At 42.7% G+C, this 27,125-nt stretch overlaps 1 protein-coding gene across 1 annotated transcript in view; it reads left to right on the forward strand.

Annotated features, from left to right (window-relative positions):
* Nucleotides 1-462: 462 nt before the first annotated feature.
* The window catches only part of stk17a (serine/threonine kinase 17a), a 49,503-nt gene continuing 22,840 nt past the window's right edge, over nt 463-27,125 (forward strand). Inside the window, exons 1-2 of the mRNA XM_056243426.1 lie at nt 463-870; nt 25,314-25,526. Of these exons, the coding sequence (XP_056099401.1) occupies nt 713-870; nt 25,314-25,526 (371 nt within the window). The 5' untranslated portion in view covers nt 463-712. The remainder of the gene's footprint in view (nt 871-25,313; nt 25,527-27,125) is intronic.

The following is a 27,125-nucleotide window of genomic DNA, read 5'->3' on the forward strand; positions in this document are numbered from 1 at the left end:
ACATTTATTGCAATGACACGACAATAAGTTTTAATGTCTGAATTAAACTCACCAAACGATTTTTTTTTTTAAATGCATGATTAGATTTAAGAATTAAGAATAAAAGCCCGTATTACGTCCTCATTAACTAGGTAAACGTGTATGTATAAATAATGCATAAATTCAGATTACAGTCGCTTCATGTATAAACATTCAACGAATTTATGAGAGAACATTATGAGAGAACATATGTCCTCTCATAATACGCCCAAAATCAGTCTTTTTATAACTGTAAGAGTAATTTTATCAATCAATCAATAGCTCGTCTCTTATTGGTTAAATGTCATTCAAGGAGAACCTCCTCCCGCCCATCGGCAAGTGCTTGATCGTGATTGGTGGAAAGGCCTGTCAATCACGTCCGTTGCCCCGGCAACTGGAGTCCGAGAAGCAGTTTGACTTCAGTTACTCAGAAGCAGGAGCGAGCTGAGGAGGAAAGCTGTTCTCATCACAGCCTGAACATTAAACTCACTCAGGAGGACTTTTAACCGAAGATGAAAGTATCAACAGTTTATATTTTAGACACGTTTCCATATTCGGTCTAAATTCAGCGAGATAAACTGTTTTATTAAGCGAGGTAGAGTGATAGTATTCGGTTCACTGTATAAAGTGGACTGGGCTTGCAGGTAAAAAAAAACAGGTATAAGTACAGAGATAAAACAGATCAGCAGCCGTTATGATTCCCGAATGTCCACGAACGAGCGAGTCCAGAAGCCGTGTTCGGTGTGAATCGGGTCAGAACCGGTCCGGGTTACTGTGCGAGATCCGAACCGCGATCAGGAGCGAGCCGTTCACCGAGCGCTATGACGTCATCCCCGGGAGAGAGCTCGGCAGGTGAGACACTACTTCCGTTAATATGTACATTTTGTATACTACTAAAGTTCGTAAGATAATAATAAAAATAAAAAAAACATTGTAAAAAAAATGTCTTCCGTCTTAAACTGTCTAACTGTCTACCTGACTGTGTTTGTGTCAGTCAAACCAGAAGTTGTGGTTTTTAATCTGATGCACGTGCATATATATATAATAAAATTTCCCTGAAAAGGTTTAATTGTGCCTTTTTTGGATTCATAAGTATTAATGTTGTCTTCTAATTGGTACCTGGTGCTTTTAGTAAGTGCTAAAGCCACGAATAAATTCTCGAGAAATGTTTTTGCCATGCATGCTATAAGTGTCTGGGTAATATACAGTATATGTGGATTGAAAATGTCTAAAGATTCCCTGTGCATTCTTATATGGTTCTGCCAGTGCATGCAGTGCAATCAATGTAATGTTGCAAAAAGTGTGATGCATGACTTAAAATACATGATTTTGCATTGCTTTGCCGTTTAGATGTCTTTCAGATGCATTGATCTGCTCCTGTGAGAGACATTTAATGAAACACCCTATAAACTTTGGCATGCAGTGCAAGTGCATTAATGTACTCAAGCTGGATCACATAATGGGAAAACATTTGATGGCACTAGCATGGATGCCAGGGCGCAGTGGTTTTTAAGCCATACAGGGCACATTTGTTGGCGGTGCTCCTTTGCCAAGTCTCTGTAGGAGTTCAACGCTATGAAAACACTGCTCTGATTTCACTGTTACTCTTATTTGTACCCAGGATATGCAATGCAAGCACAAAAAGATTTCAGCATGTGTATTATTTTACGCCTAATGCAGCACAGCTAGCTTTAATTTCTCCATACCAACGAAGTTCTGCTTGAGATGCATGGCTAATCCATAAACGGGACATTTACTGTAGCTTTTGCATGAGGGACTGAAGTTTGAACTCAAGCTGATGTTAAGTGTGAAGTACAAGTAACCAAAATACAAGTAATACAAAAAAAAAAGTCTTTTTTTTTTAAATAGTTTGTTAATTTTTCAATGCTCCCAGAATTATGTTGTATTAGTCACACAAGACAAACTCTCGGACATGTAATATCAGCCGGCTATCTGATCCGTTGGTTGGCAAAACACATCAGGATTAATGGACAGAAGTTTGGAAGTCTGGATGTCTGCCACGACCCGTTCAAGATGAAAAGGCAAGAGATAGGACAAATCGGTGACTAGTTCACTTGAAGCATGTTCTGCCAATCTCTCCATCTGCTTCCTTAAACTCGAATAGCTTGGGATTTCAGGGATGTCATTGGTTGTTATTTTGATGGCTATGCTCATAGAGAACAGTCTTCAGTGATTGATTTCAGTGGCTGGCAAAAGGGTAATGATTCTGATTTCCATCCTGATAAAGAATATCTGCAGCACAGTTTATTTGTAACTGATTTCGCAGATAATTTGTTTCGTACTAAAAATGTATTTTTCATCCATGTTGTTCGGTTAGCTCTGCTGGTGGATGTCGTTGTACAGAAAGAATGTTGTGACGGTTGGTCGGTGTGGTATTAGCCCCGCCCCTCCTCCACTGTGATTGGACGGCTGGGTAAAAAGTGACAGTGATGAGCACTGTGTTTTACCCAAAGTTGAACATTCTTCAACTCTCGACGACCAGTAAAAAACCCAGAGCGCTTCAGCGTAAAAAAACGCTCAGCGCCTTGTTACGCTCATGGCGTTTTAAAAACTCGGCGCTCCCGTTAAAAACACTTGAAAAAATACGCCAGCCGCGTGAAAAAACGCTTTGGTGGGCACACGGCCTTACTGTACGTACACACCGCCGCCAACTTGAGCAGCAAAGAAGCTCTGGCCGCCCTGTCAAGGACGCTTGTCAAAAAGGACAGGGAAGCTTGTTGACGCTTTGGCCGCTCTGACGTAGTAGTTCGATCATGGGAGACGAGAAATCTCACAATATGAAATATAAACAGAAAAAACAAGCAATACATTGACACTAGAAACCTTTTATAATTTTTATAACCGTTTTGGTCACATTTGGTCAGGAAAAAAAAGAATAGGCCTAATTAGCTATTATTATAATTTAGTGCTGCCGCGATTAGTCGACTTAGTCGACGTAATCGACCATGCAAATTAGTCGACGCCAATTTTTTTAGTCGACGTGTCGTTTTACTATTGACCACATATTTATTTTTGGTCTCCCGTCTCAAACGGCTCACTGTAATTCACCTCCACACACCAGTCTGTGCGATGTGCGCGCCCTGCTGGTTAATCTGCCATCCTCTTCCTTCCCCCTCCCCCGCCTTCACTGCTTTGATATGAAAAATTGCGGAGGCAGGTGACGGTGCTTTCACACTGGGCTCGTTTGCTGCGGTCCGAGCCCGCGCGCGATTGTTCCCGGCGCCCCAGCAGCGTTGGTCTGGTTTCACACTCAACTTAATTCTACCGAACCCTGGTGTGTTTGCGTGCATCTTACGCAATCGCAAACGTACACGGCGCATGATAGAAAACAGAACGCGGGTCAATATATATATATATTTTAATTAATTCTGTGCTATTATGCGCAGCTGAGTGAACAACACAGGTGCGTGTGTCGCATAAGGTGGCCTTCTGCTGCTTGCAAATGGACTCTTTTGAGGAGACACTTTTCCAAATGTGTTGCCCTGATTCCACGGGCTAAGCGCGAATACACTGCAGACTCGCTCTCGCTCGTATCCAAGGTAAATCATCAACACTATCATCCCTTACAAGTGTTTTATTTAACTAAATACATAATCAGCTAAAACGCGCACCCGAGTCCGTGTTGCTTTCACATTCACGCGAACCGCGGCACGGGCCCGGCATGCACGCAAGTGTAAACGAGAGCTGCATATCTGCGTGCCTGCCTGCTTTCAGCGCGATTTATTATAAGGCAGAGCTAAGCATAGTAGGCTAGTCTAGACTCTTTCAATTCAATTCCAATTTATTTGTATAGCGCTTTTCACAATACATATTGTTTCAAAGCAGCTTTACCTAAAATGCATGAGTGCATCTACTTTAGCCTACAATTCACAGTGATGTTATCAGTTATGCATTTCAGAAATGTACATATAAAAATGTACAGTAAGCTAATGTATTAATTTAAGGCAGAACAAAGAGCTAATTTAAGTAATGAATACATGCATGTTTGTTAATAGAGGATTAGATTAGGACTCTGACTAATGGTATAGCCTAATGGAAATGCAGATACTTATGCTTAGATTGTTAATACATAATGTTTTTCAACAGGTGACATTTTATATTTTGGCCCTTCAGTTCAAAATAAAATGGACACAACGAAATGACAAACAAGGTTTTTTTTTTAATTAGTCGTTTAGATTAGTCGACTAATCGAAAAATTAGTCGAAAGATTAGTCGTTAGAAAATTAGTCGTTAGTGGCAGCACTATTATAATTATTATTATTTGCATCTAGTGCAATTGGTCAAATCGGTGTTACCGTGAGCAAATTAATTGCATTCCCGCTTAAACCGAGCGTTCGGAAATATTTCCAATAAAAGTTGCGGTCATCCTCAAATGTGTATCAGCGGGTCATTATGGATCATCGCGAAGTTGTTGTGTTTGGTGCTACTGTATTGTATTTGCGGAGAAGACTAATGTTCTCGGAACTAATGTTTTGGTAGGAACGAAAGTTTACATCGTATGTTTCTCCGGAAGCTGGCGCGAAGGACGTCTATGTTCCGATTGGTTGCTGGCGTTTTGCCGCTGAACCGCGTCATAGCTCATTACCATAAAGTTGAGCATCTTTCAACTTTCTGATTGACGCTCCGGTCGCCCAAAATGCGACGCCGATGGATTTGACGCTCCTTGCAGCCGAGAGAAGCTTCCATTGAAAATGAATGACTTCCGGTAACTTTGGAAGCTCAAGTCGGCGGCGGTGTGTACGTACGTCGTACAGTTAGAGTCTAATTAGCCCAAATAGTCTTACACAAGGACAACAGCTGGCTGTACCTGATGTCTCGCAAGACTGACGAGTGTTTGAGGAAATATCATTGACCGTTAGTAGAGTAGTTTTGTTTTGTTTAGACCAGATTATTTTGTATTATTATAAAACGCTCATGCACTAAAGTTATAATTCAGACCCAATCACTGCTGAAATTGGATAAGCTTATCTTATCTTTACCGATAACCGATAATTCTTTGTATTTGAATTTGTATTAATAATATTAGCCAAATTTTGATATAATATTTTAGAGCCGATTACAAAAACAAGTCTCCCATTAAAAGCCATGTCACAAGCACACAATTATAATGTTATGAAGCCGATATGTCAGACTTGCGCTGCACATTGAACAGCAAAAAACACACAAAACACATCTAAAACACATCTAAAACACGTCTAAGACACATCTAAAACACGTCTAAGACACATCTAAGACACATCTAAAACACATCTAAAACACATCTAAAACGCATCTAAGACACGTCTAAAACGCATCTAAGACACGTCTAAAACACGTCTAAAACACGTCTAAAACACATCTAAGACACGTCTAAAACACATCTAAGACACGTCTAAAACACATCTAAGACACATCGAAGACACATCTAAGACACGTCTAAGACACATCTAAGACACGTCTAAAACACATCTAAGACACGTCTAAAACACATCTAAGACACATCTAAGACACGTCTAAAACACGTCTAAAACACGTCTAAAACACGTCTAAGACACGTCTAAAACACATCTAAGACACGTCTAAGACACGTCTAAAACACGTCTAAGACACGTCTAAAACACGTCTAAAACGCGTCTAAGACACGTCTAAGACACATCTAAAACACGTCTAAGACACATCTAAAACACATCTAAAACACATCTAAAACGCATCTAAGACACGTCTAAAACGCATCTAAGACACGTCTAAAACACGTCTAAAACACGTCTAAAACACATCTAAGACACGTCTAAAACACATCTAAGACACGTCTAAAACACGTCTAAGACACGTCTAAAACACATCTAAGACACGTCTAAGACACGTCTAAAACACGTCTAAGACACGTCTAAAACACGTCTAAAACGCGTCTAAAACACGTCTAAAACACGTCTAAGACACGTGTCGGATCAGAACCAGTCCTCCTCCACTGTGCTTCGGGAACACCCAGTCGTGTCGGATCAGAACCAGTCCTCCTCCACTGTGCTTCGGGAACACCCAGTCGTGTCGGATCAGGACCAGTCCTCCTCCACTGTGCTTCGGGAACACCCAGTCGTGTTGGATCAGAACCAGTCCTCCTCCACTATGCTTCGGGAACACCCAGTCGTGTCGGATCAGAACCAGTCCTCCTCCACTGTGCTTCGGGAACACCCAGTCGTGTCGGATCAGGACCAGTCCTCCGCCACTGTGCTTCGGGAACACCCAGTAGTGTCGGATCAGAACCAGTCCTCCTCCACTGTGCTTCGGGAACACCCAGTCGTGTCGGATCAGGACCAGTCCTCCTCCACTGTGCTTCGGGAACACCCAGTCGTGTCGGATCAGAACCAGTCCTCCGCCACTGTGCTTCGGGAACACCCAGTCGTGTCGGATCAGAACCAGTCCTCCTCCACTGTGCTTCAGGAACACCCAGTCGTGTCGGATCAGAACCAGTCCTCCTCCACTGTGCTTCGGGAACACCCAGTCGTGTCGGATCAGAACCAGTCCTCCTCCACTGTGCTTCGGGAACACCCAGTCGTGTCGGATCAGAACCAGTCCTCCTCCACTGTGCTTCGGGAACACCCAGTCGTGTCGGATCAGAACCAGTCCTCCTCCACTGTGCTTCGGGAACACCCAGTCGTGTTGGATCAGAACCAGTCCTCCTCCACTGTGCTTCGGGAACACCCAGTCGTGTCGGATCAGGACCAGTCCTCCTCCATTGTGCTTCGGGAACACCCAGTCGTGTTGGATCAGAACCAGTCCTCCTCCACTGTGCTTCGGGAACACCCAGTCGTGTCGGATCAGAACCAGTCCTCCTCCACTGTGCTTCGGGAACACCCAGTCGTGTCGGATCAGAACCAGTCCTCCTCCACTGTGCTTCGGGAACACCCAGTCGTCTCGGATCAGAACCAGTCCTCCTCCACTGTGCTTCGGAAACACCCAGTCGTGTCGGATCAGAACCAGTCCTCCTCCACTGTGCTTCGGGAACACCCAGTCGTGTCGGATCAGGACCAGTCCTCCTCCACTGTGCTTCGGGAACACCCAGTCGTGTCGGATCAGAACCAGTCCTCCGCCACTGTGCTTCGGGAACACCCAGTCGTGTCGGATCAGAACCAGTCCTCCTCCACTGTGCTTCAGGAACACCCAGTCGTGTCGGATCAGAACCAGTCCTCCTCCACTGTGCTTCGGGAACACCCAGTCGTGTCGGATCAGAACCAGTCCTCCGCCACTGTGCTTCGGGAACACCCAGTCGTGTCGGATCAGGACCAGTCCTCCTCCACTGTGCTTCGGGAACATTCCAGTCATGTCGGATCAGGACCAGTCCTCCTCCACTGTGCTTCGGGAACATTCCAGTCGTGTCGGATCAGAACCAGGCCTCCGCCACTGTGCTTCGGGAACACCCAGTCGTGTTGGATCAGAACCAGTCCTCCTCCACTGTGCTTCGGGAACACCCAGTCGTGTCGGATCAGGACCAGTCCTCCTCCACTGTGCTTCGGGAACACCCAGTAGTGTCGGATCAGAACCAGTCCTCCTCCACTGTGCTTCGGGAACACCCAGTCGTGTCGGATCAGGACCAGTCCTCCTCCACTGTGCTTTGGGAACACCCAGTCGTGTCGGATCAGGACTAGTCCTCCTCCGCTGTGCTTCGGGAACACCCAGTCGTGTCGGATCAGAACCAGGCCTCCGCCACTGTGCTTCGGGATCACCCAGTCATGTCGGATCAGGACCAGTCCTCCTTCCACTGTGCTTCGGGAACACCCAGTCGTGTCAGATCAGAACCAGTCCTCCGCCACTGTGCTTCGGGAACACCCAGTCGTGTCGGATCAAGACCAGTCCTCCTCCACTGTGCTTCGGGAACACCCAGTCGTGTCGGATCAGGACCAGTCCTCCTCCACTGTGCTTCGGGAACACCCAGTCGTGTCGGATCAGAACCAGTCCTCCTCCACTGTGCTTCGGGAACATTCCAGTCGTGTCGGATCAGGACCAGTCCTCCTCCACTGTGCTTCGGGAACACCCAGTCGTGTCGGATCAGGACCAGTCCTCCTCCACTGTGCTTCGGGAACACCCAGTCGTGTCGGATCAGGACCAGTCCTCCTCCACTGTGCTTCGGGAACACCCAGTCGTGTCGGATCAGGACCAGTCCTCCGCCACTGTGCTTCGGGAACACCCAGTCGTGTCGGATCAGGACCAGTCCTCCTCCACTGTGCTTTGGGAACACCCAGTCGTGTCGGATCAGGACCAGTCCTCCGCCACTGTGCTTCGGGAACACCCAGTAGTGTCGGATCAGAACCAGTCCTCCTCCACTGTGCTTCGGGAACACCCAGTCGTGTCGGATCAGGACCAGTCCTCCTCCACTGTGCTTCGGGAACACCCAGTCGTGTCGGATCAGAACCAGTCCTCCGCCACTGTGCTTCGGGAACACCCAGTCGTGTCGGATCAGAACCAGTCCTCCTCCACTGTGCTTCAGGAACACCCAGTCGTGTCGGATCAGAACCAGTCCTCCTCCACTGTGCTTCGGGAACACCCAGTCGTGTCGGATCAGAACCAGTCCTCCGCCACTGTGCTTCGGGAACACCCAGTCGTGTCGGATCAGAACCAGTCCTCCTCCACTGTGCTTCGGGAACATTCCAGTCATGTCGGATCAGGACCAGTCCTCCTCCACTGTGCTTCGGGAACATTCCAGTCGTGTCGGATCAGAACCAGGCCTCCGCCACTGTGCTTCGGGAACACCCTGTCGTGTTGGATCAGAACCAGTCCTCCTCCACTGTGCTTCGGGAACACCCAGTCGTGTCGGATCAGGACCAGTCCTCCTCCACTGTGCTTCGGGAACACCCAGTAGTGTCGGATCAGAACCAGTCCTCCTCCACTGTGCTTCGGGAACACCCAGTCGTGTCGGATCAGGACCAGTCCTCCTCCACTGTGCTTCGGGAACACCCAGTCGTGTCGAATCAGGACCAGTCCTCCTCCACTGTGCTTCGGGAACACCCAGTCGTGTCGGATCAGGACTAGTCCTCCTCCGCTGTGCTTCGGGAACACCCAGTCGTGTCGGATCAGAACCAGGCCTCCGCCACTGTGCTTCGGGATCACCCAGTCATGTCGGATCAGGACCAGTCCTCCTTCCACTGTGCTTCGGGAACACCCAGTCGTGTCAGATCAGAACCAGTCCTCCGCCACTGTGCTTCGGGAACACCCAGTCGTGTCGGATCAAGACCAGTCCTCCTCCACTGTGCTTCGGGAACACCCAGTCGTGTCGGATCAGGACCAGTCCTCCTCCACTGTGCTTCGGGAACACCCAGTCGTGTCGGATCAGAACCAGTCCTCCTCCACTGTGCTTCGGGAACATTCCAGTCGTGTCGGATCAGGACCAGTCCTCCTCCACTGTGCTTCGGGAACACCCAGTCGTGTCGGATCAGGACCAGTCCTCCTCCACTGTGCTTCGGGAACACCCAGTCGTGTCGGATCAGGACCAGTCCTCCGCCACTGTGCTTCGGGAACACCCAGTCGTGTCGGATCAGGACCAGTCCTCCTCCACTGTGCTTTGGGAACACCCAGTCGTGTCGGATCAGGACCAGTCCTCCGCCACTGTGCTTCGGGAACACCCAGTCGTGTCGGATCAGGACCAGTCCTCCGCCACTGTGCTTCGGGAACACCCAGTCGTGTCGGATCAGGACCAGTCCTCCACCATCGACCGTGGACGTCGGCCAAGCGCTTTAGATCTGCAGATTCGCCCTGAGATATTTGATGGGAAGAGTTCCATGTAAAATTATAAGTGTATTTTTTTTTTAAACATTTGGGCGACATTGAACGTGCCAAGTTTCTTAATGACGTGTCACAGACTCGTTAATGGCAGTCTGCCATTTACAATTTGCTGGTGTTAAAAAGATGTAATTTTAAACCCCTAAATTAACTGAAATGCATGCCACTTATGGTATGCATTGATTTATTATAGAAGCTGTGCAACTGTGATTTTCCAGAACACTAAGTTAAAGGGGCGGTTGATTATGATTTCACTTGTTTAACTTTAGTTTGTGTGTAATGTTGCTGTTTGAGCATAAACAACATCTGCAAAGTTTGGGGAGATATTTTCTTTTACTGAAATCACATTTTAGGGACTACAACAAACGGTTGGTAGGGACTACAATGAGCTTCTTCACGGGTTAGTGACATCACTAACCCTAAAATGTACATAAACCCCGCCCCCGGGAACGCCATTTATAGATTATCATGGCAGAATATGCTAATCAATGACTAGAAAGCCTAGAAAGACATAAAAGGCTAAAAGGTTTTGAAGTTTTCATTGCGTGTGTGTGAGAGCTCTTGAAGCTCCGCCCCCTGTGCCGGGAACAGCAGCTCATTTGCATTTAAAGGGACACACACAAAAATGGCGTGTTTTTGCTAACCCTCAAAAGTGACAATTTTAACATGCTATAAAAAATGATCTGTGTGATATTTTGAGCTTAAACTTCACACACACTCTGGGGACATCAGAGACTTATTTTACATCTTGTGAAAGGGGAATTATAGGACCCCTTTAAAAGGCATAAAATTTGGCATTTGAAGGCATAAAATTGTTTGTTCGATCTTCCACAGTTCAGCTTTAGTGTTGAGCTCTGTGAATCCTTGTTATCTTTTAATTAAGGTCGTACATTTGTGAGGGATGTGTTTGCTGTGTATAAATGGATGACACCACAGTCTCACTGTTGTCTTAAGCCACATGTCATCAGCTGAGAATCTCTCACCCTTCTTTCAGAAACCTCAGGGGTTTCTGGGTGAGTTCTGCCGCTTGATTGGCGGATCTGTGCTGTGCGATTTATATATTTTTTTCCCTTTGTGTTTCCCAGTCTTTTCTGCTCTCTTTCCCAGAGAATCCCGGCTCTAACAGCCGAGTGGGATACCATGACATCATTGCCGTGCCATTCATGTTGTATGGGTCTAAAAGGCAACATCTGCTCCATGGAAACAGTGTCATGTGAAAGCCAAGTGTGTTATTGAAGCCCTTATAGTGCTTGAGTGTCCGAAAGAGGCGATGATGATGATCTGAGTGCCAGTGTAAATTTCCTGTCCCACGAATGTCTATATACCAACTATATTTTGCCAACTTTCTAGAACAAAGCCCTAAAGTATTCAACTTTGACATGAATGATATGCCAAATTGTGCTATTGCTTTCCTAAGGAAGTCAATTAAGTGGGTTTGCGTACAAACGCCCATGCAAATAATCTGCCGACGGACGTGTAATGACTTGAAGGGGTATCGCTGGGTGAGTTTGGATGACGAATGCCTGGAAATCATAATTTTAAATCAAAACACAACATAACAAAAACTCCAATAGGGTTACATAGAATCTCATAGAATCGTGGCGACCGCTTAGCAACAATGGTGGATTCTGATTGGCTGTTTTTATCGTTCATCCTCTGGGAAAAAAAAATCGGTTTGAAAGTGATTCCTACGATTTCATTTCTCTGTCGTTATCATTATAGTTTATACCTTTATCGTTATAGTTATCATCCTTGGTGTGAATGGGTCTTTATTCCATGTAATGTTTAATGTTTCTTGAAACTGGGGTAATGGTGTTTGTCAGAGCATGTCATTTGTTTGTCTGCACTAAGGCATGGCAAGCAGACCAGATCTGTTTTCTGCATAATTGCCACTGTTTGACAAAAGCGAGGTGCTGAAAGGGCCTAGTCAGGTCCAAGAAAACACCGTAAAGGCTTTCGGATGAGGTAATGCTCTTTCCTTAGACGTTAAGAAAATATCTGTCTCTGCTCCGGGTCACATGTCAGAGTTCATTATTCCTCCATGTCTCAGACACAGAACAAACAGGCCTCAGCTTTCAATCCAGGAGGTGTGTGTGTGTGTGTGTGTGTGTGTGTGTGTGTGTGTGTGTGTGTGTGTGTGTGTGTGTGTGTGTGTGTGTGTGTGTGTGTGTGTGTGTGTGTGTGTGTGTGTGTGTGTGTGTGTGTGTGTGTGTGTGTGTGTGTGTGTGTGTGTGTGTGTGTGTGTGTGTGTGTGTGTGTGTGTGTGTGCTGATGGGACATGTGTGTTGTTTCTGTTAGAGCTTTTGCTCCTGTACGAGTGCCTGCTGATGCTAATTACCTGCGCCCTCTCTAGGTGTGTGTGTGTGTGTTAGCAGCTCCAATTACCTCACACACATGCACCGAAAATAAAAGGTTAAACGTTTTTGAAATTTTCAAAGATGGAGAGACTCTAGAACAAGTGACAACATGTAGAAGCAACAGGACATTTCTGAATGGTTAGTTGATGTGGAGTTAACTATCTAGTCATTGATTAGCATATTCTGTCATGATAATCTATAAATCGTGTTCCGGGGGCGGGGTTTATGTAAATTTTAGGGTTTGTGATGTCACTAACCCGTGAAGAAGATCGTGTAGTCCCTACCACCCGTTTGTTGTAGTCCTTAAAGCCATTTCTGTAGAAGAAAATGAAAATATCTCCCTTTGCTTTGAACTTTGAGCGTCGTAACTTTGCAGATGTTGTTTATGCTCAAATAGCAATATTACACACTAACTACAGTTAAACAATTTAAATCATAATCAACCGCCCTTTTAATGCTGCCCTCAGAAAACCAGCACGTTCCCCCCCCGAGTAACACTGAAACGGGTGTTTAGCTCACTCGGCAGAAAATAAAGTGCCGCTGCCCTCATATAACACATGCATTAAGTGAAGTGTAGCATGACAGAAAGCACACGGGGAAAAGCAGTTCGCGGCCTCCTTTGAGGACTGTAAAGTATGAAGCCGATGGAGCTAATGTCTTTCACAGCACAGTCCATCCCAGATTTACTTTGCTTTAAACAAAACAATCCCTTATGATGAGAAGTGATGTTACCGATGATGACTGTGATTTATAGAAATAAAGCAACCAGAAGTCATGCATTTTTAATAAGAGTCGTAACTTGCGTCAGAGACCAATGGAGATGCGACAGATTCAAGAGATCAACTTTATGGAAAAGCAAACACTGTGCAGAGACGAGGGCTGCACTGTATTAGCTGACAAAACAGCACTGTTATACTTTAAAAAATAAATGTATTGTGTTATTAAAGAGCACCTAATACCCAATCACAACACACTGCTCCAGCCGACCAATCAGAGCACAGTGTGCTTTTCAGGAGGAGGGGCTTCATAGAGACAGGAAGTAAACAGAGCGTTACTGACAGACTGGGAAGAGAGGAGCCGCAACAATGGAGAATATGAGGAGAATAATCAACATTCAAGCAGGAAAACCTGTTCTAGTAGAGCCTGGAACTACATCAAGACTTCAATAATGCAGGAATTTTCAACAGATAACTTATAAAATAAAGATATATCTTTCTTGAATGATTGTTTATTTTGTTAAAAATAAATATAGGCTGATTGAAAAAAAAAAACAGAGAAAATTTCAGCTTTTTTTTTTTACTCTGAAGACTTTTTTTTACTCTGAACTACTATTTTAGGGTTGTTAATTTCACACTCTTTACAGGAACCAACTCAAAACTCTTTCAGTATTCGCAGAAAGTGACTAAGATAAGGTTCTGTAGAGGAAGTGTTGTTGATTTACTTTCATTCTGAATCCGTGATGTCACGTCTAGTAAACAAAAGCTCAGAGACTCGAGAGGATTAAGGTATTTACCTCAGATTGCCCATGTTGTGCTCTTGCCTTATACCAAATATCCAAGTTCAAAGTCATACTACCCTTAAAGTCGCCATGTAATCAAAGTTAACCATTCTTATTTTTTGGAATATTGCAATATTTTTTATAAACAATTTATCTGTGCAGATCATTATTTTATTTTACATTCATGTTCCTGGTAATGTTGAATGAGAATCAGTTCCTCTTGCAGCTTCTCTTCTCTGATGATGTGGGCGGGGCTATAACCTGTCACTCACATGAGCTCAGCCAATAGCAAACCACAACCATCCAATCAATTCCACATGGACACAATCAAGCCCCGCCCACATTTGTTCTTGTTCCAGAAGCGTTTCACTCAGATATGCATCACAATAGGGTAAAAAGACTAGCTAAATAGCTAGTTATTGGGTCTCTTTCTTTGCAAATGTTAATCTGAAATCGTATTCGTGTCCAGATGGTCTTTGGGTGTGTCTTTGTGTCGTCTGCCCTCTTATAACTGGAAAATGGTGATTTGTATCTTAAGAAGACTTGAAGTTAGTCTTTTCTTGGTGACTGTACGCATATAGTTGAACTTTTTGTGTATTTTCTGAATTTGGGCTATAGACAGACTGATGGCATTTTGTTGAATTGTTTCTCCATAGTCAGTATTCTCTTGCACTATTGCCATCCTTGTCATTTTTACACATTGTCCAAATAGACAATGGGTTTGCTGTAAGAATTTGTATGACTCGTGACATCGTCCCAATGTGATTTAAAGGTAAAATACTGTAATGCTTGACAAACGGGCTCATTGACATTGAGTGCACTCAGAACTGGAATGCATATATTGAATTCAATGTCTGGTTTTGTATGGTCGAAAGCAGTCACCGTGATTTTGCCAAGTAAGACATGGTCCTGGATCGACATTCCTGTCCCAAAATGTAGTCCTTACCCAATCCCTACCCCTAAATCTAACCCTACCCATAAGTTTTCCCTAAAATCAGAGGGTAATGATTGGTGAATAACACTGATGTTTAAGTACTTCACCCTGGTTCTAAGCCTAAACTCTGATTGGCTGATTGGAAAGTTGATCCATGATCAACAAAGATGTTGATCCAGGAACATGTGGTACTTGGTGAAATCACGTTCACCGGTCGAAAGCGTATGCATTTAAACCCTCTTTTTTTGTACCAAGTATGAGTAATGTTCACAGCTTCTCCATAACTTTCTATCTTACAAGTTGGCCGACTGCTGACCATATAAACCCTATTCTCACACAGACCGACCATCTGCTCTTGATATGGACGCTATTTCACATAAACCGTGACCCTGCCGTCAACCCTCGTCCCGCACACATGAAAGCCATTGCATTCGGGCTGTTTGTGCGAGTCCTCAGACTCTGGAAATGTGCTCATTTTAAAAGACACCAAAGTCTCCAAATCACAGTCTGCATCTCCAGCACTCAACTTCGGTCAACCGCGGAGCACTTTCTGAATGCCATTCAATAATAGAAGTCATATTTAACACGACATCTGCACCACATCATGGCGAGAGTGCGACCTGAAAAAATTGGTCACTGGTAAAATTTCATTTGTAAATGATCCGCTCACGTCGTGAGCTGTTGTCACGATTAGTTACAGTCTCGTGCGACATCCGTTGAAGTTCTCAGAAACCAAAGTATTCAAAGCCTTCCGCCTCAAAGCAGCAGCGGGGACCGATGGGCTCTCCAAAGCTGCGGCCGGGCGACCGGAGGCCTCTGGGGTGCCAGGTATTATGTGAGGAGCTTAGAGTTTCTTTATCACATTCCCCCGTGGCATTCGTGTTTTAAGAAGCCGGGCAGATTAACGCAACACCATGGTAATGGAGGTATGCCAAGCCATGCAGTCAAGGGCAGTAAAAGCCTATTAGGTTTTCAAAGGAGCGGAAGGTACTTTAGTGTTTCTGAATCGGCCTCAATCAGAGTGATCACGACACTGTTGGGATTTTAATGAATGCTGGATTCTGAGTCAATCTTCAACAATGTCTTACAATGTCTTCTTACTGTCATGTATAGTTGCAGTCTTTGTTTGAAGACTTAAAGTACTCCAGATGCAAGGTCACGTTTTTATTTTTATTATTAGTAGTCATGCATACCATCAACCTATTAGTTAGGCAAGTGACTTATGATGTAGGGATGCATCACATACCATATAGGATATTGCATGGGATCAGATTTCCCAGAGGACCGTTGAGTTTGCTGAACATTACTCATACTTGGTCCAAAAAAGAGGGTTTAAATGCATTTATGCTTTCGACCATACAAAACCAGACATTGAATTCAAGATAAAGACCATACAGGTGAAACTGGAAAAATTAGAATATCGTGCAAACGTTCATTTATTTCAGTAATTCAACTTAAAAGGTGAAACTAATATAGACTCATTACATGCAAAGTGAGATATTTCAAGTCTTTATTTGTTATAATTGTGATGATTATGGCTTACAGCTTATGAAAACCCCAAATTCAAAATTAGAATATTGTGTAAAGGTTTTCATATCTGTAAGCCATAATCATACAAATTAAGTTTTGCCCGATATTCAAATTTTTCTAGTTGTATTAGAATATGCATTCCAGTTCTGAGTGCACTCGATGTCAATCACATTCACAGAGCCCGTTTGTCAAGCATTACAGTATTTTACCTTTAAATCACATGAGGACGATGTCATCGAGTTCTTACAGCAAACCCATTGTCTATTTGGACCATGTGTAAAGACAGTAGGTCATTTGCACTGGAATTGTTACTGAGGTGGTGTGAGAGAAACACAGGCTGTGTTTACATGCATATTAGTAACGCATTCGGAATAAAAAAGTAGCTTGTAACCACATCAATCGGAATTGATTTCATTCATTTTAGATGGTTTTGGTTGCATATCACATGACCCAAATGACATTCAGTTCTGAGGCAAAAAACTGCCTTGAAGAAACCCTTTACGGCGATGCTTAACTCTACACCCAGATTTTATTGGGACAGCCCAGAACAAGGACATTTTTCTTCTACTTCCCCCATTAATCACCACATTTTTTGAAGAAAGGAGGAAGGCAATCCCAGCTGTGTGTAGTAAATCTCAGGAGATCTGGACAGAACGGGGATGGAAAATAAAGGAAAACTTCCTTTGATGGCTGAAACCCTTTCTGAACCCATGACTCTCACATGAGCCTGGTCAGTCCAACCATTTTGGTTCAGCAACCCAATTAAAACATAAGAACAATACGTTTGCCTGTGTAGTTTTTTTTTTCATCTGTCCATTGAGGTTTTTTCATAAGTTGCTTTGTTTCAGACAATTGAATGTGACTGAATGTTGCACATGTTTTCACAAAGAATGCATGAAGTCGTCTTCTGTCCATTTCCACATTCCTGCATGGATTCATGTTTGCTATCAGATCCTGCATCCAGGATGCCTTTAGCAGATGGCAGGTGAGCTAGTCCCGGCTGATTTCACTTTCAGCAGATGTTCTGCTGATCTTGCATCTCTCCAGTGTCGGTCACAGTGAAGAACGTGCAGGAATGCATGTGGAATGTGTGTCCTAGGCAAACATCATGGGCCCTATCCTAAAAAGCAAGACGTTTTTTGCTAGTTTCAGCCCAACGCAGTTTTCATTTTCACGTTCTGCGCCACATTGTTGAATTAGCAAATGCATTTGCACCCATGGGCTGAGAACGATGTGTGTTCAGGCACGTTGCTATTTTTGTTGGCGCATTGCTATTTTTGTTGGCGCTTTGCTATTTTTGTTGGCGCATTGCTATTTTTGTTGGCGCGTTGCTATTTTTGTTGGCGCTTTGCTATTTTTGTTGGCGCATTGCTATTTTTGTTGGCGCATTGCTATTTTTGTTGGCGCTTTGCTATTTTTGTTGGCGCTTTGCTATTTTTGTTGGCGCATTGCTATTTTTGTTGGCGCGTTGCTATTTTTGTTGGCGCGTTGCTATTTTTGTTGGCACATTGCTATTTTTGTTGGCGCATTGCTATTTTTGTTGGCGCGTTGCTATTTTTGTTGGCGCATTGCTATTTTTGTTGGCGCATTGCTATTTTTGTTGGCGCATTGCTATTTTTGTTGGCGCGTTGCTATTTTTGTTGGCGCATTGCTATTTTTGTTGGCGCATTGCTATTTTTGTTGGCGCATTGCTATTTTTTTTGGCGCGTTGCTATTTTTGTTGGCGCGTTGCTATTTTTGTTGGCGCGTTGGTATTTTTGTTGGCGCGTTGCTATTTTTGTTGGCGCGTTGCTATTTTTGTTGGCGCGTTGCTATTTTTGTTGGCGCGTTGCTATTTTTGTTGGCGCGTTGCTATTTTTGTTGGCGCATTGCTATTTTTGTTGGCGCATTGCTATTTTTGTTGGCGCATTGCTATTTTTGTTGGCGCGTTGCTATTTTTGTTGGCGCGTTGCTATTTTTGTTGGCGCGTTGCTATTTTTGTTGGCGCGTTGCTATTTTTGTTGGCGCAATGCTATTTTTGTTGGCGCTTTGCTATTTTTGTTGGCGCTTTGCTATTTTTGTTGGCGCTTTGCTATTTTTGTTGGCGCTTTTCTATTTTTTTTAGCACATTGCTATTTTTGTTAGCACATTGCTATTTTTGTTAGCGCATTGCTATTTTTGTTGACGCGTTGCTATTTTTGTTGGCGCATTGCTATTTTTGTTGGCGCATTGCTATTTTTGTTGGCGCGTTGCTATTTTTGTTGGCGCATTGCTATTTTTGTTGGCGCATTGCTATTTTTGTTGGCGCGTTGCTATTTTTGTTGGCGCGTTGCTATTTTTGTTGGCGCGTTGCTATTTTTGTTGGCGCGTTGCTATTTTTGTTGGCGCGTTGCTATTTTTGTCGGCGCGTTGCTATTTTTGTTGGCGCGTTGCTATTTTTGTTGGCGCATTGCTATTTTTGTTGGCGCGAGCACAACTGTCTTTTAAAGGGAAAGGGAGACGAGACTCTGATGGTTTATTGCACGTTACGCCCAAAACACACCCATTACTCATTAAGAGAATAGAGACAAAACACACCCATTACTCATTAAGGGAATAGGGGCGACCCTTTTAGACCATGCGCCGGGAGCGCCGACCATTTTTACCTGTCGTTAAACTAGCAAACGTAGATTGGGACACGCCATAAGTGACCCTTGCGCCGTGCACTTTAGACCATGTGCTTGGATCCTTGAAATAGAGCCCCATATAGTTTTAACCTCAAGAGACTTGAAAACAAGCCCCTTTCACAGACGCCCACATGCATCTCTTACGAGGCACATCAGTCATTCTTGCCCCGAGAAACGAGCGATTATGAATAATAACCCTGTGCATTGCTTGCTTGGATCATCAGCGTGGGTGCATGTGGTCCGGGAGCAGATGGACGGAGAAGGCCAGTTCAGGACATCTCGGTGTGATTCGGGACGTTTAACATGCATTTCCTCCACAGTTCAGCCGTGCTAAATCTTCCCCGGTGCTTCTCTCCGCTGTGTCTGAACGCCTCGCCAGGCCTCGTGTCTGAGCAGCGCTTCACACAGGCTTGGTTAACGATGCGTCTGAGACTTCCCTTGCTGCGTTTTAAATCGATCTTAAATCTGTTTTAAGGATTTGTCTAGTGGCTTTTTTCCATCAGTCACCTTCCAGTTTATGTATTTGTTAAACATGACATTTAGGCGCAGGAGTCCGGGTGTTGCACATGACTTTACTCATTCATTGGATGAACGTGCAAATTAATCCACACAGATTATCAGATCAAATCAGTAATTTGAAAACTTTGTGAGACAATCTTTTAAAATGCACACTTGGCTTCACATCACCACATCATCTGCGATACAAGACTTTTGCTCGTGTTTCTGGACAGAATTTTCACTTGCCTAATCAGGCCAGTGTTGCATCGTTAAGAAAGTTCATCATATGCATGGCTTGTCATTTTAAACATTTTAAAGCATTCAGTAGTACTTGTGTGCGCTCTGAGAAACCGTTGTCTCTGCACACACATAAAGCCGCCTCTCAAACCGCTCGTGAGTACCAAACTTAAGTGCTTTTTCACGTATTATTGCACTTAAAGGATTAGTTCACTTTTAAAAAAACTTTTGCTGATAATTTACTCACCCCCATGTCATCCAAGATGTCCATGTCTTTCTTTCTTCAGTCGAAAATAAATTAAGGTTTTTGATGAAAACATTCCAGGATTTTTCTCCATTTAATGCACTTTACTGGCTACCAAACGGTTCAAGGTCCAAATGACCGTTTCACTGCAAACTGTTCAAATGGTTTTAAATGACACCAGACGATGAATAAGGGTCTTATCAAGCGAAACGATCGCTCATTTAAAAAAAAAATAACAACGTTTAAGTTTTATAAGCTCACATGCTCGCGTCGCTCTGTTCTGTGTGACTCTCCTGTTCGAACTCGTTCATCAAAATGAACAAATCTTTTCACGAGTCATTTGATTCATTTAACGACCGAAATGAACGAATTGACTCGGAAAAAGTTTGCACTGAAACGGTCATTTGGACCTTGAACTGTTTGGTAGCCAGTAAAGTGCATTAAATGGAGAAAAATCCTGGAATGTTTTCATCAAAAACCTTAATTTATTTTTGACTGAAGAAAGAAAGACATGGACATCTTGGATGACATGGGGGTGAGTGAATTATCAGCTTAGTTTTTTTAAAAGTGAACTAATCCTTTAAGCGGTCATAAATGTACAAAATTGTCAAAATACCCGCCTTGGCAAGTACTCGCATAAACACAGTCTGTGATGTCTTGATGTGAATGTTAACCGTTGAGAAAAAACCACATGTGTATCAGTATATTGAATCCGTGTATCAGTATATTGAATCCATGCATTAGCTCTTAAGGCGAGACACTACAGGTGAATAGGGTAATTTTTTTTTTTACCTACATTAAGATGAGAAAAAAATGTATTACAAGTTTTCTGTAATTTAATGTTTAAATATGCAAATTAGGCATTATCTAATTAAATATGCGCTAATTTGCATATATTTCAAAAAATGAAATCTGAGTATTGGATAAAGCCAGGTTCAAAAGTCTTTTTTCATTGTGTTCACATATTAGATGGGGAAAAAAGTTACAGAGGGATTTATGGATATCTACTTTTGTTATCCTATAAATCAGAATATACTGTCAATAGCCTTAAAAAAAAGATTTTTGCCATGTTTTTTGGAATAAAATGTTATATAAATCGGGCTAGGAATAATATATTTACAAATCCCTCTGTAAATGTCTTCATAATATAACTAGGTACAAGACTGGAAAGTTTGGTGTATATAAGTACTACCGAAGTGGAGATTTCGGACTTTGAGTGTGAGAGAAAAGTCATTTTGAGAAAACGGGCTTTAAAGATTTAGCATCAGCCAATGAGATTGCGCATTTGCGCCCTTTTACTTTCACGATTGGTTGCTGATAAAAAGGAAATTACCATATTTGGATCCGACAACATTGTACAAGAGGGAGAGAGCTTTCTAACAGTGTGTGTGATGACAGGGTGCAGATCGCGGAGCAACGGATGATTTACAACGCCAACTTTTGATGAATTTATGAGAAATCTACAGACACAGACAAAGTGTAGTAAAATAAAGACCTAAATGTGTATTTCGGACTTTTTTTCACCACAAGTCTGAAAGAAGACATGTTTTTGAAGACAAATATCCCGAAATCTCAAAATTGACCAGTGAAAAAAAAACTAAGTGACAGCAGCCTAATATATCTGCTTATGTCTGTCGTTAATATTAAACAACAAAAGATAGCGAGAAGAGTTAATCTGTAATTCATTAATACAATGAAACATGAACTGTTTTCAAGTTCTAGTAGGCTAGTATTCCCTGTGCCTGAATACTGTTAGTCCTACACGAAAACCTTAAAGCAATCTAGATTTCATTCATATTTTTATTTTATTGTATGTATCTGTGCTTCTGCTTGTAAATTGTAAAGACAGTTGTGTGTGCTTGTGTACCTCTTTACCATTGCTCGTGTCGTTATCGTTTGGTCTAGTCTAGAGTGTCGTACCAGAGAGATTGTGTGTGATTATTCGCTACTTGTGTAAATACCCTGGAATATAGTTTTTGCCAAATTAAGGGATGTAGGGGGTTTGACGCCATTTTATTTTGTATATTTTCACGCTGTTTTTGGGTTAGGGTGGTAGGCACGTTTATTTTGTTTTCTTTATTTTTGTTTTAGAAAATGTAGAGATTGAAAAGATATTGTTCTGTGTGTATTTTGGTCTTGCCTGCCTCTGACTCGAAACCCATGTTGAAGATAATAAAAGTGTTATTATTTGGCATTTCTCTGGTAGTGATATTCTTCCTGTCCCTGGTACGGCCGACTCCTAGAGAGAACGCCGTCGTCTTAGTGGCCCCTAATGTAATAACAAATGATAATTTTGCTGGAAGTGAATCAATCAAAACCAACTTTAGCTGGAAATAACATTATTCAAAAAACAATCTCTGTTACCGTATATTGTATGTTTATCTCTGTAAAGCTGCTTTGAAACAATCTCCATTGTTAAAAGCGCTATATAAATGAAGATGACTTGACTAGTCCTCGAAACACTATGGAAACGAACCAGGAACAAAGGAAACAAGGCAAACATTGGAAGTAAAACACAGCAACAGTGGGAACCGAAAACACATTTCAATCCTAAAACAAAAAAACATAATATCATTATTAACGATATTTGTCAAATTATATTTGCTATTATTGTAGTAGTAGTAGTAATAATATCAATGGCTACATTATTATCATCATCATCATAATCATTATTATAAGTAGTATTAAATTTGACATTCTGGTCTCACTGCACAATGCTGGATTGTTCAAAGAAAAAAAAAGTGCAAATGATCACTCATGTCTAACTCTGACTAATGAAATTAGATCAAACATCAATTAAATCACTCTTCCGTCTGGCTTTTGGCTGTTATATTTGGATAGTTTGTCATGTCCACTTCTGACTGGACCAATAACGTGGGTTTTAGGGCCTGTTTGTCCACATATGAGGGATGGGTGTCGGGCTGTAAGGGCCGCTATGAATATTTTTGGAAACCTGTACAGAAATAACACACAGTGCAATACATTTTCAGTGAGAACAGACTGCCAGTGTGGCACGAATCTCAACACACACACACACACACACACACACAAGAGTCTCCACTCCCCGGGCTGTAGGGAACATGGTAGTTAGCTCAGCGGGGGGGTGTGTGATCGCAATACAACACTTTCCTCAAGAATCCTCTCGGCGACATGTTCCCTTGTCTGTCGGTGTGTGTGTGTGTGTTGTTTTTCCTTCTCTTCCTCATCGTCTGCCCCTGCATCTTCAAGTTGAGTGCTAAACTGGGACACAGAGGGACAGTTCGGGCTTTGGGATGATTTCATCCTGCAAATATGCCGGGGGACAAAGGCGCGGTGATAACAAGTGTGCCATCTTTAGATGTACCCCCCCTTCACTGCCCGCAAACCCTCCAGCTCCGGGCCTTTCACTGCATCAAATGAAAAGAGGCCCTGAACAAAGTTGTTTTGTGTGTGTATGTGACCGTTTAATGCGATGCACGGAAATGTGATCTCTACTAGTATGTCAGATTGGTGGTGTAAAAGCATCTTGCGTTCAGCTAATTGGCAAAAAATCTTATTCGCACAGTGAATCGTCACAATATTCACGTCACAATATTCCTCGTTATAATAATTCATACGCAGAATAAAGGGGCGGGGCCTGGTTGAGTTAGTTAGTAGTGTGTTAAACTGGAGGTTATGGGAAGGGGCGGGACATTTCCCAAACACACTCGAAGCGCTCGACCAATCACAGCACACTGCTCCAGCCGACCAATCAGAGCACAGTGTGCTTTTCAGGAGGAGGGGCTTCATAGAGACAGGAAGTAAACGGGTGTGTTTCCCGTACAGAGACGTCACTCGCTGCTTCACTACCGTAGTACGATTCATCGTTAAAGAAATCAACTGTCTAGCCACGACTGTTTCCCGAAATCATATTGTCGCATATTGGTCGTTCAACCACATTGGTTAATGATGTCACACAGGTGGTGGAGTAATAACTACTTTAAATGAATCTGTTTGAGATCGAATTAACGCGAGATGTTTTGATATAGATTAGACATGGCATCTGAAGAGTAATTTTCATTTTTCTCAGTTATTTTGCTTTATTTCCAGAGCCAATCATAGACTCTCACGCACTAGAGCTCGTTCACACATGCGCACTCTTCAAAAACGACGCTTTAAATCTCTTGACAAATTAAAAGGCGTAAATGACATTTGTATGTATTCTAAATAAAAGACACAGATTGCACTGAATGTCATCTGGCTTATTTTGCTCAAGATCAGGATTTATTGAGTCCACATGCAAACTAGAAACTGCTTCTAACCACAGCTCGAGATCTGTCGCTCACACACACACCTCTGCGACGCTGTTTGCGAATGTTCGTCGGGACGATGGTTTCGGGAAACACGACTCGTTGAACTGCTGATAACGACAGAACTTGCGACCATAGTTGGCTAACGATGCTTTCGGGAAAAGCGTTACTGACAAACTGGGAAGAGAGGAGCTGTAACAATGACAAATATGGAGAAAATAATGTGTTTTTTAAACATTCAAACATTAAAACCTGTTCTAGTAGAGACTTTAAAAACTTGACTTTGGTCCCCTTTAATAGTTTTAGTACCGATCAGGGCTCGAAGTTCGGTGCGGGATTGCGGGTATTGCGCATAATTCTAATCATTCCCGCAGGTCTCCCATTTATAATGCGGGAAATTCCCGCAATCGTAATCCACACAGATAATAAAATCAAATCATTATTTTAACAACTATCTGCCAGACGCAATTTCACAAATAGCGTGAGTGTTCAGCGGTGCCGCGTCTTCTATCTCTTCTCTCATAATGTGTTGCGCAAGGCAAGCATCAAGCGCTGCGGCGATAATACACACTCGCGTTTAGGAGTCGGGACCAGACTTTTTCGCGGATTATATTGCGGTCTTCGTGCGTATACTCTAAACATAGTCGCTTTTGTCTTTAATAAGCATAAAACGCATGCCAGTATAATGAACACACTTCACAGGATCCGTGCACTAGCTCTTAAAGTGACGGCAGCCATATGTGTGTGTCATTAATTTTGTTGTCAAAACAACAAAAGACAGCTTTAAGTTAAAGGAATCAGGATTAATAGCCTATGTATTTAATTTATTCAGGACTAAAATACTACCTAGTGTTATTTTCCATTTGATTGTGACTTTGTTGTGATTTCCATTTGAAAGTGACTTTATTCAGTTTCTGTAAATGAATACTAGTGTTAGACCTATTCAAAAACTTTTCTCTTTATTTGTCTTTATTTGTATCTTTATTCTATTGTATTTATTTGTGCTACTTTTTTCAATTTAATTAAACAATTTAAATCAAGCTTCCTTGTGTTGTGTAAATTTACAACCCCATTGTAAAAATGCAATGAGCGCAAACATTTAGGCAAGATAAATGTAATAATTTTGTTTGGAAAAAATGATTTTCCCTTTCTCCCCCTCAAACAAAAAAAATCCCCCTCATGAGAATCATCATATATTTTCCAAAACGAAATTCAGGCCCTGCCGATAATAACCCTGGTCCAAAGTCTGGCTACAGCATGAGATATTCAAACTGCTAACAAACATTCTTCCCCTTGTTTTCTCTCGCTCTCAGAGGCAAGTTTGCTGTGGTGAGGAAATGTGTGGAGAAAAGCACCGGTAAAGAGTTTGCAGCGAAGTACATGAGGAAGAGGAGGAAGGGCCAAGACTGCAGGACCGAGATCATCCACGAGATCGCCGTCCTGGAGCTGGCGGGAGCTTGTCCTCGCGTCGTCAGTCTGCACGAAGTCTACGAGATGGCCAGCGAGATGGTGCTCGTTCTGGAATAGTGAGTCACGCATTCAGCCTTAAGGCCCTTGCACACGGAGTCCGAAACCTTCGAATTCGTCATTCGGTGGCTCTGAATTTTCAAAACACCTCTCAAAATACTTGCTACGGATGCGAAAACGCAGAAAATCGAACCCGATCCGAATTTTTTATGAAAACGCGATTGACAACGTGAGGTCGTCTTTATTTTTTATGGTGCGAAGATTTAGTTTTGCAAGGACCTTTAGTTTAAAACATCACATTTATTAATTTTCCTGCCTATCACTAAAGGCTGGGTTGAAGATATAGAGGACACACTTTTAATCAAGCTTCATTTTAACAAACCAATATTGATGTTTAAATCACAAGATTGATCTTTTAGTCTATGCGGTTTTCATTTGATGCATGAATACAATTCCTAAACATTAGTTTTAGAGCATCTCTTAGCCAATAATCATTTTTTAATTACTTCTGATAAAAAGCAAAGTCTTGTGCAATTTTAAAAGTTTGTGTACAACTCGTTTTTATTTGAGTGTTTATTATTGTATCTACATATAAATAGTCAAAATTTTTAATTGTTTAGGCTGTGTTGCTAATTTTGCCCTTTAATATTATAGTAATGTACCCAGTGAGAGGGTTTTCCTGTATAGTTTACATCATTTAGACATTGTTTTTTTCTTAAGAAAAACTGGAATGATATATTTAGAAATTTTGATTTGATTCAGAGATTGAATCTACAGTCAATGTAAATTGAATCCTGAAATCACGTGTCAGTACACTCTACATTTCACAAACATTTAGTTTGTCAATATTAATATAGACTCTCTCTCTTGTTATTCCAAACCCGTATGATTTTCTTTCTTCTATTGAATGCAAAATATAATGCAGAATATCCGAGCTGCTCTTTTACATACAACAGATTTGTAGCTATCAAATATCTCGCTCACTTGTATATTCAAACATGGGATGCATGTTTAAAACATAAGAATCTCTAATTTAGTCACTACATTATAGTGATTTGTGCTGTAACTTAATCAGTATCACAGCCAGCATCACGACAGGCTGTTAAATATTGAGGTGAAATCCCATCCTATCCAATTAAGGAAGTGCAGAGCGACTGAGGATCAGTGGTGGCAAATGAGCAGTCGATTGAAATAAGAGACGGAGCGAAGTACATGGAGAGAAAACAAGAGCGAGTGAAAAGCAAAGAGCACTAATCCACCTATAAACCCTCCGAAGCGTTACTGAGCATGCCTCAGTGAGCAGTCGCTATTCCAGCAACGTTCAGCATCCACACACACACACACACTGGTAATGTATGCATGGGCACTGGCATATTGGGTTTCCCTTGAAGCCAAATGCTGACATTGAACTTTGAACAAAGCATTTCCGGGCCCTGCTGGTGCTCCTCGTCTCTACTGTACAGCTGCTGTAGTCCTTCACCCACTTTACTGTACTCTAGGGGCAAATCACTCAATATCTGTTTGTGTGCTCCAATTCAGCCGATATTTTCATCCTGTTGGTGGTCATATGAAGCAAATTTGATCTATAAAGGTCACGTTGATGGTTTATTTCATTTGGCATGAAGTGGGTCACACATTTCTGGCTTCCACTCAACCAT

This window comes from Rhinichthys klamathensis, unplaced genomic scaffold (assembly GCF_029890125.1).
Source record: "Rhinichthys klamathensis goyatoka isolate OS25496 unplaced genomic scaffold, OSU_Roscu_1.1 h1tg000795l_1, whole genome shotgun sequence".
Taxonomy (NCBI): domain Eukaryota; kingdom Metazoa; phylum Chordata; class Actinopteri; order Cypriniformes; family Leuciscidae; genus Rhinichthys; species Rhinichthys klamathensis.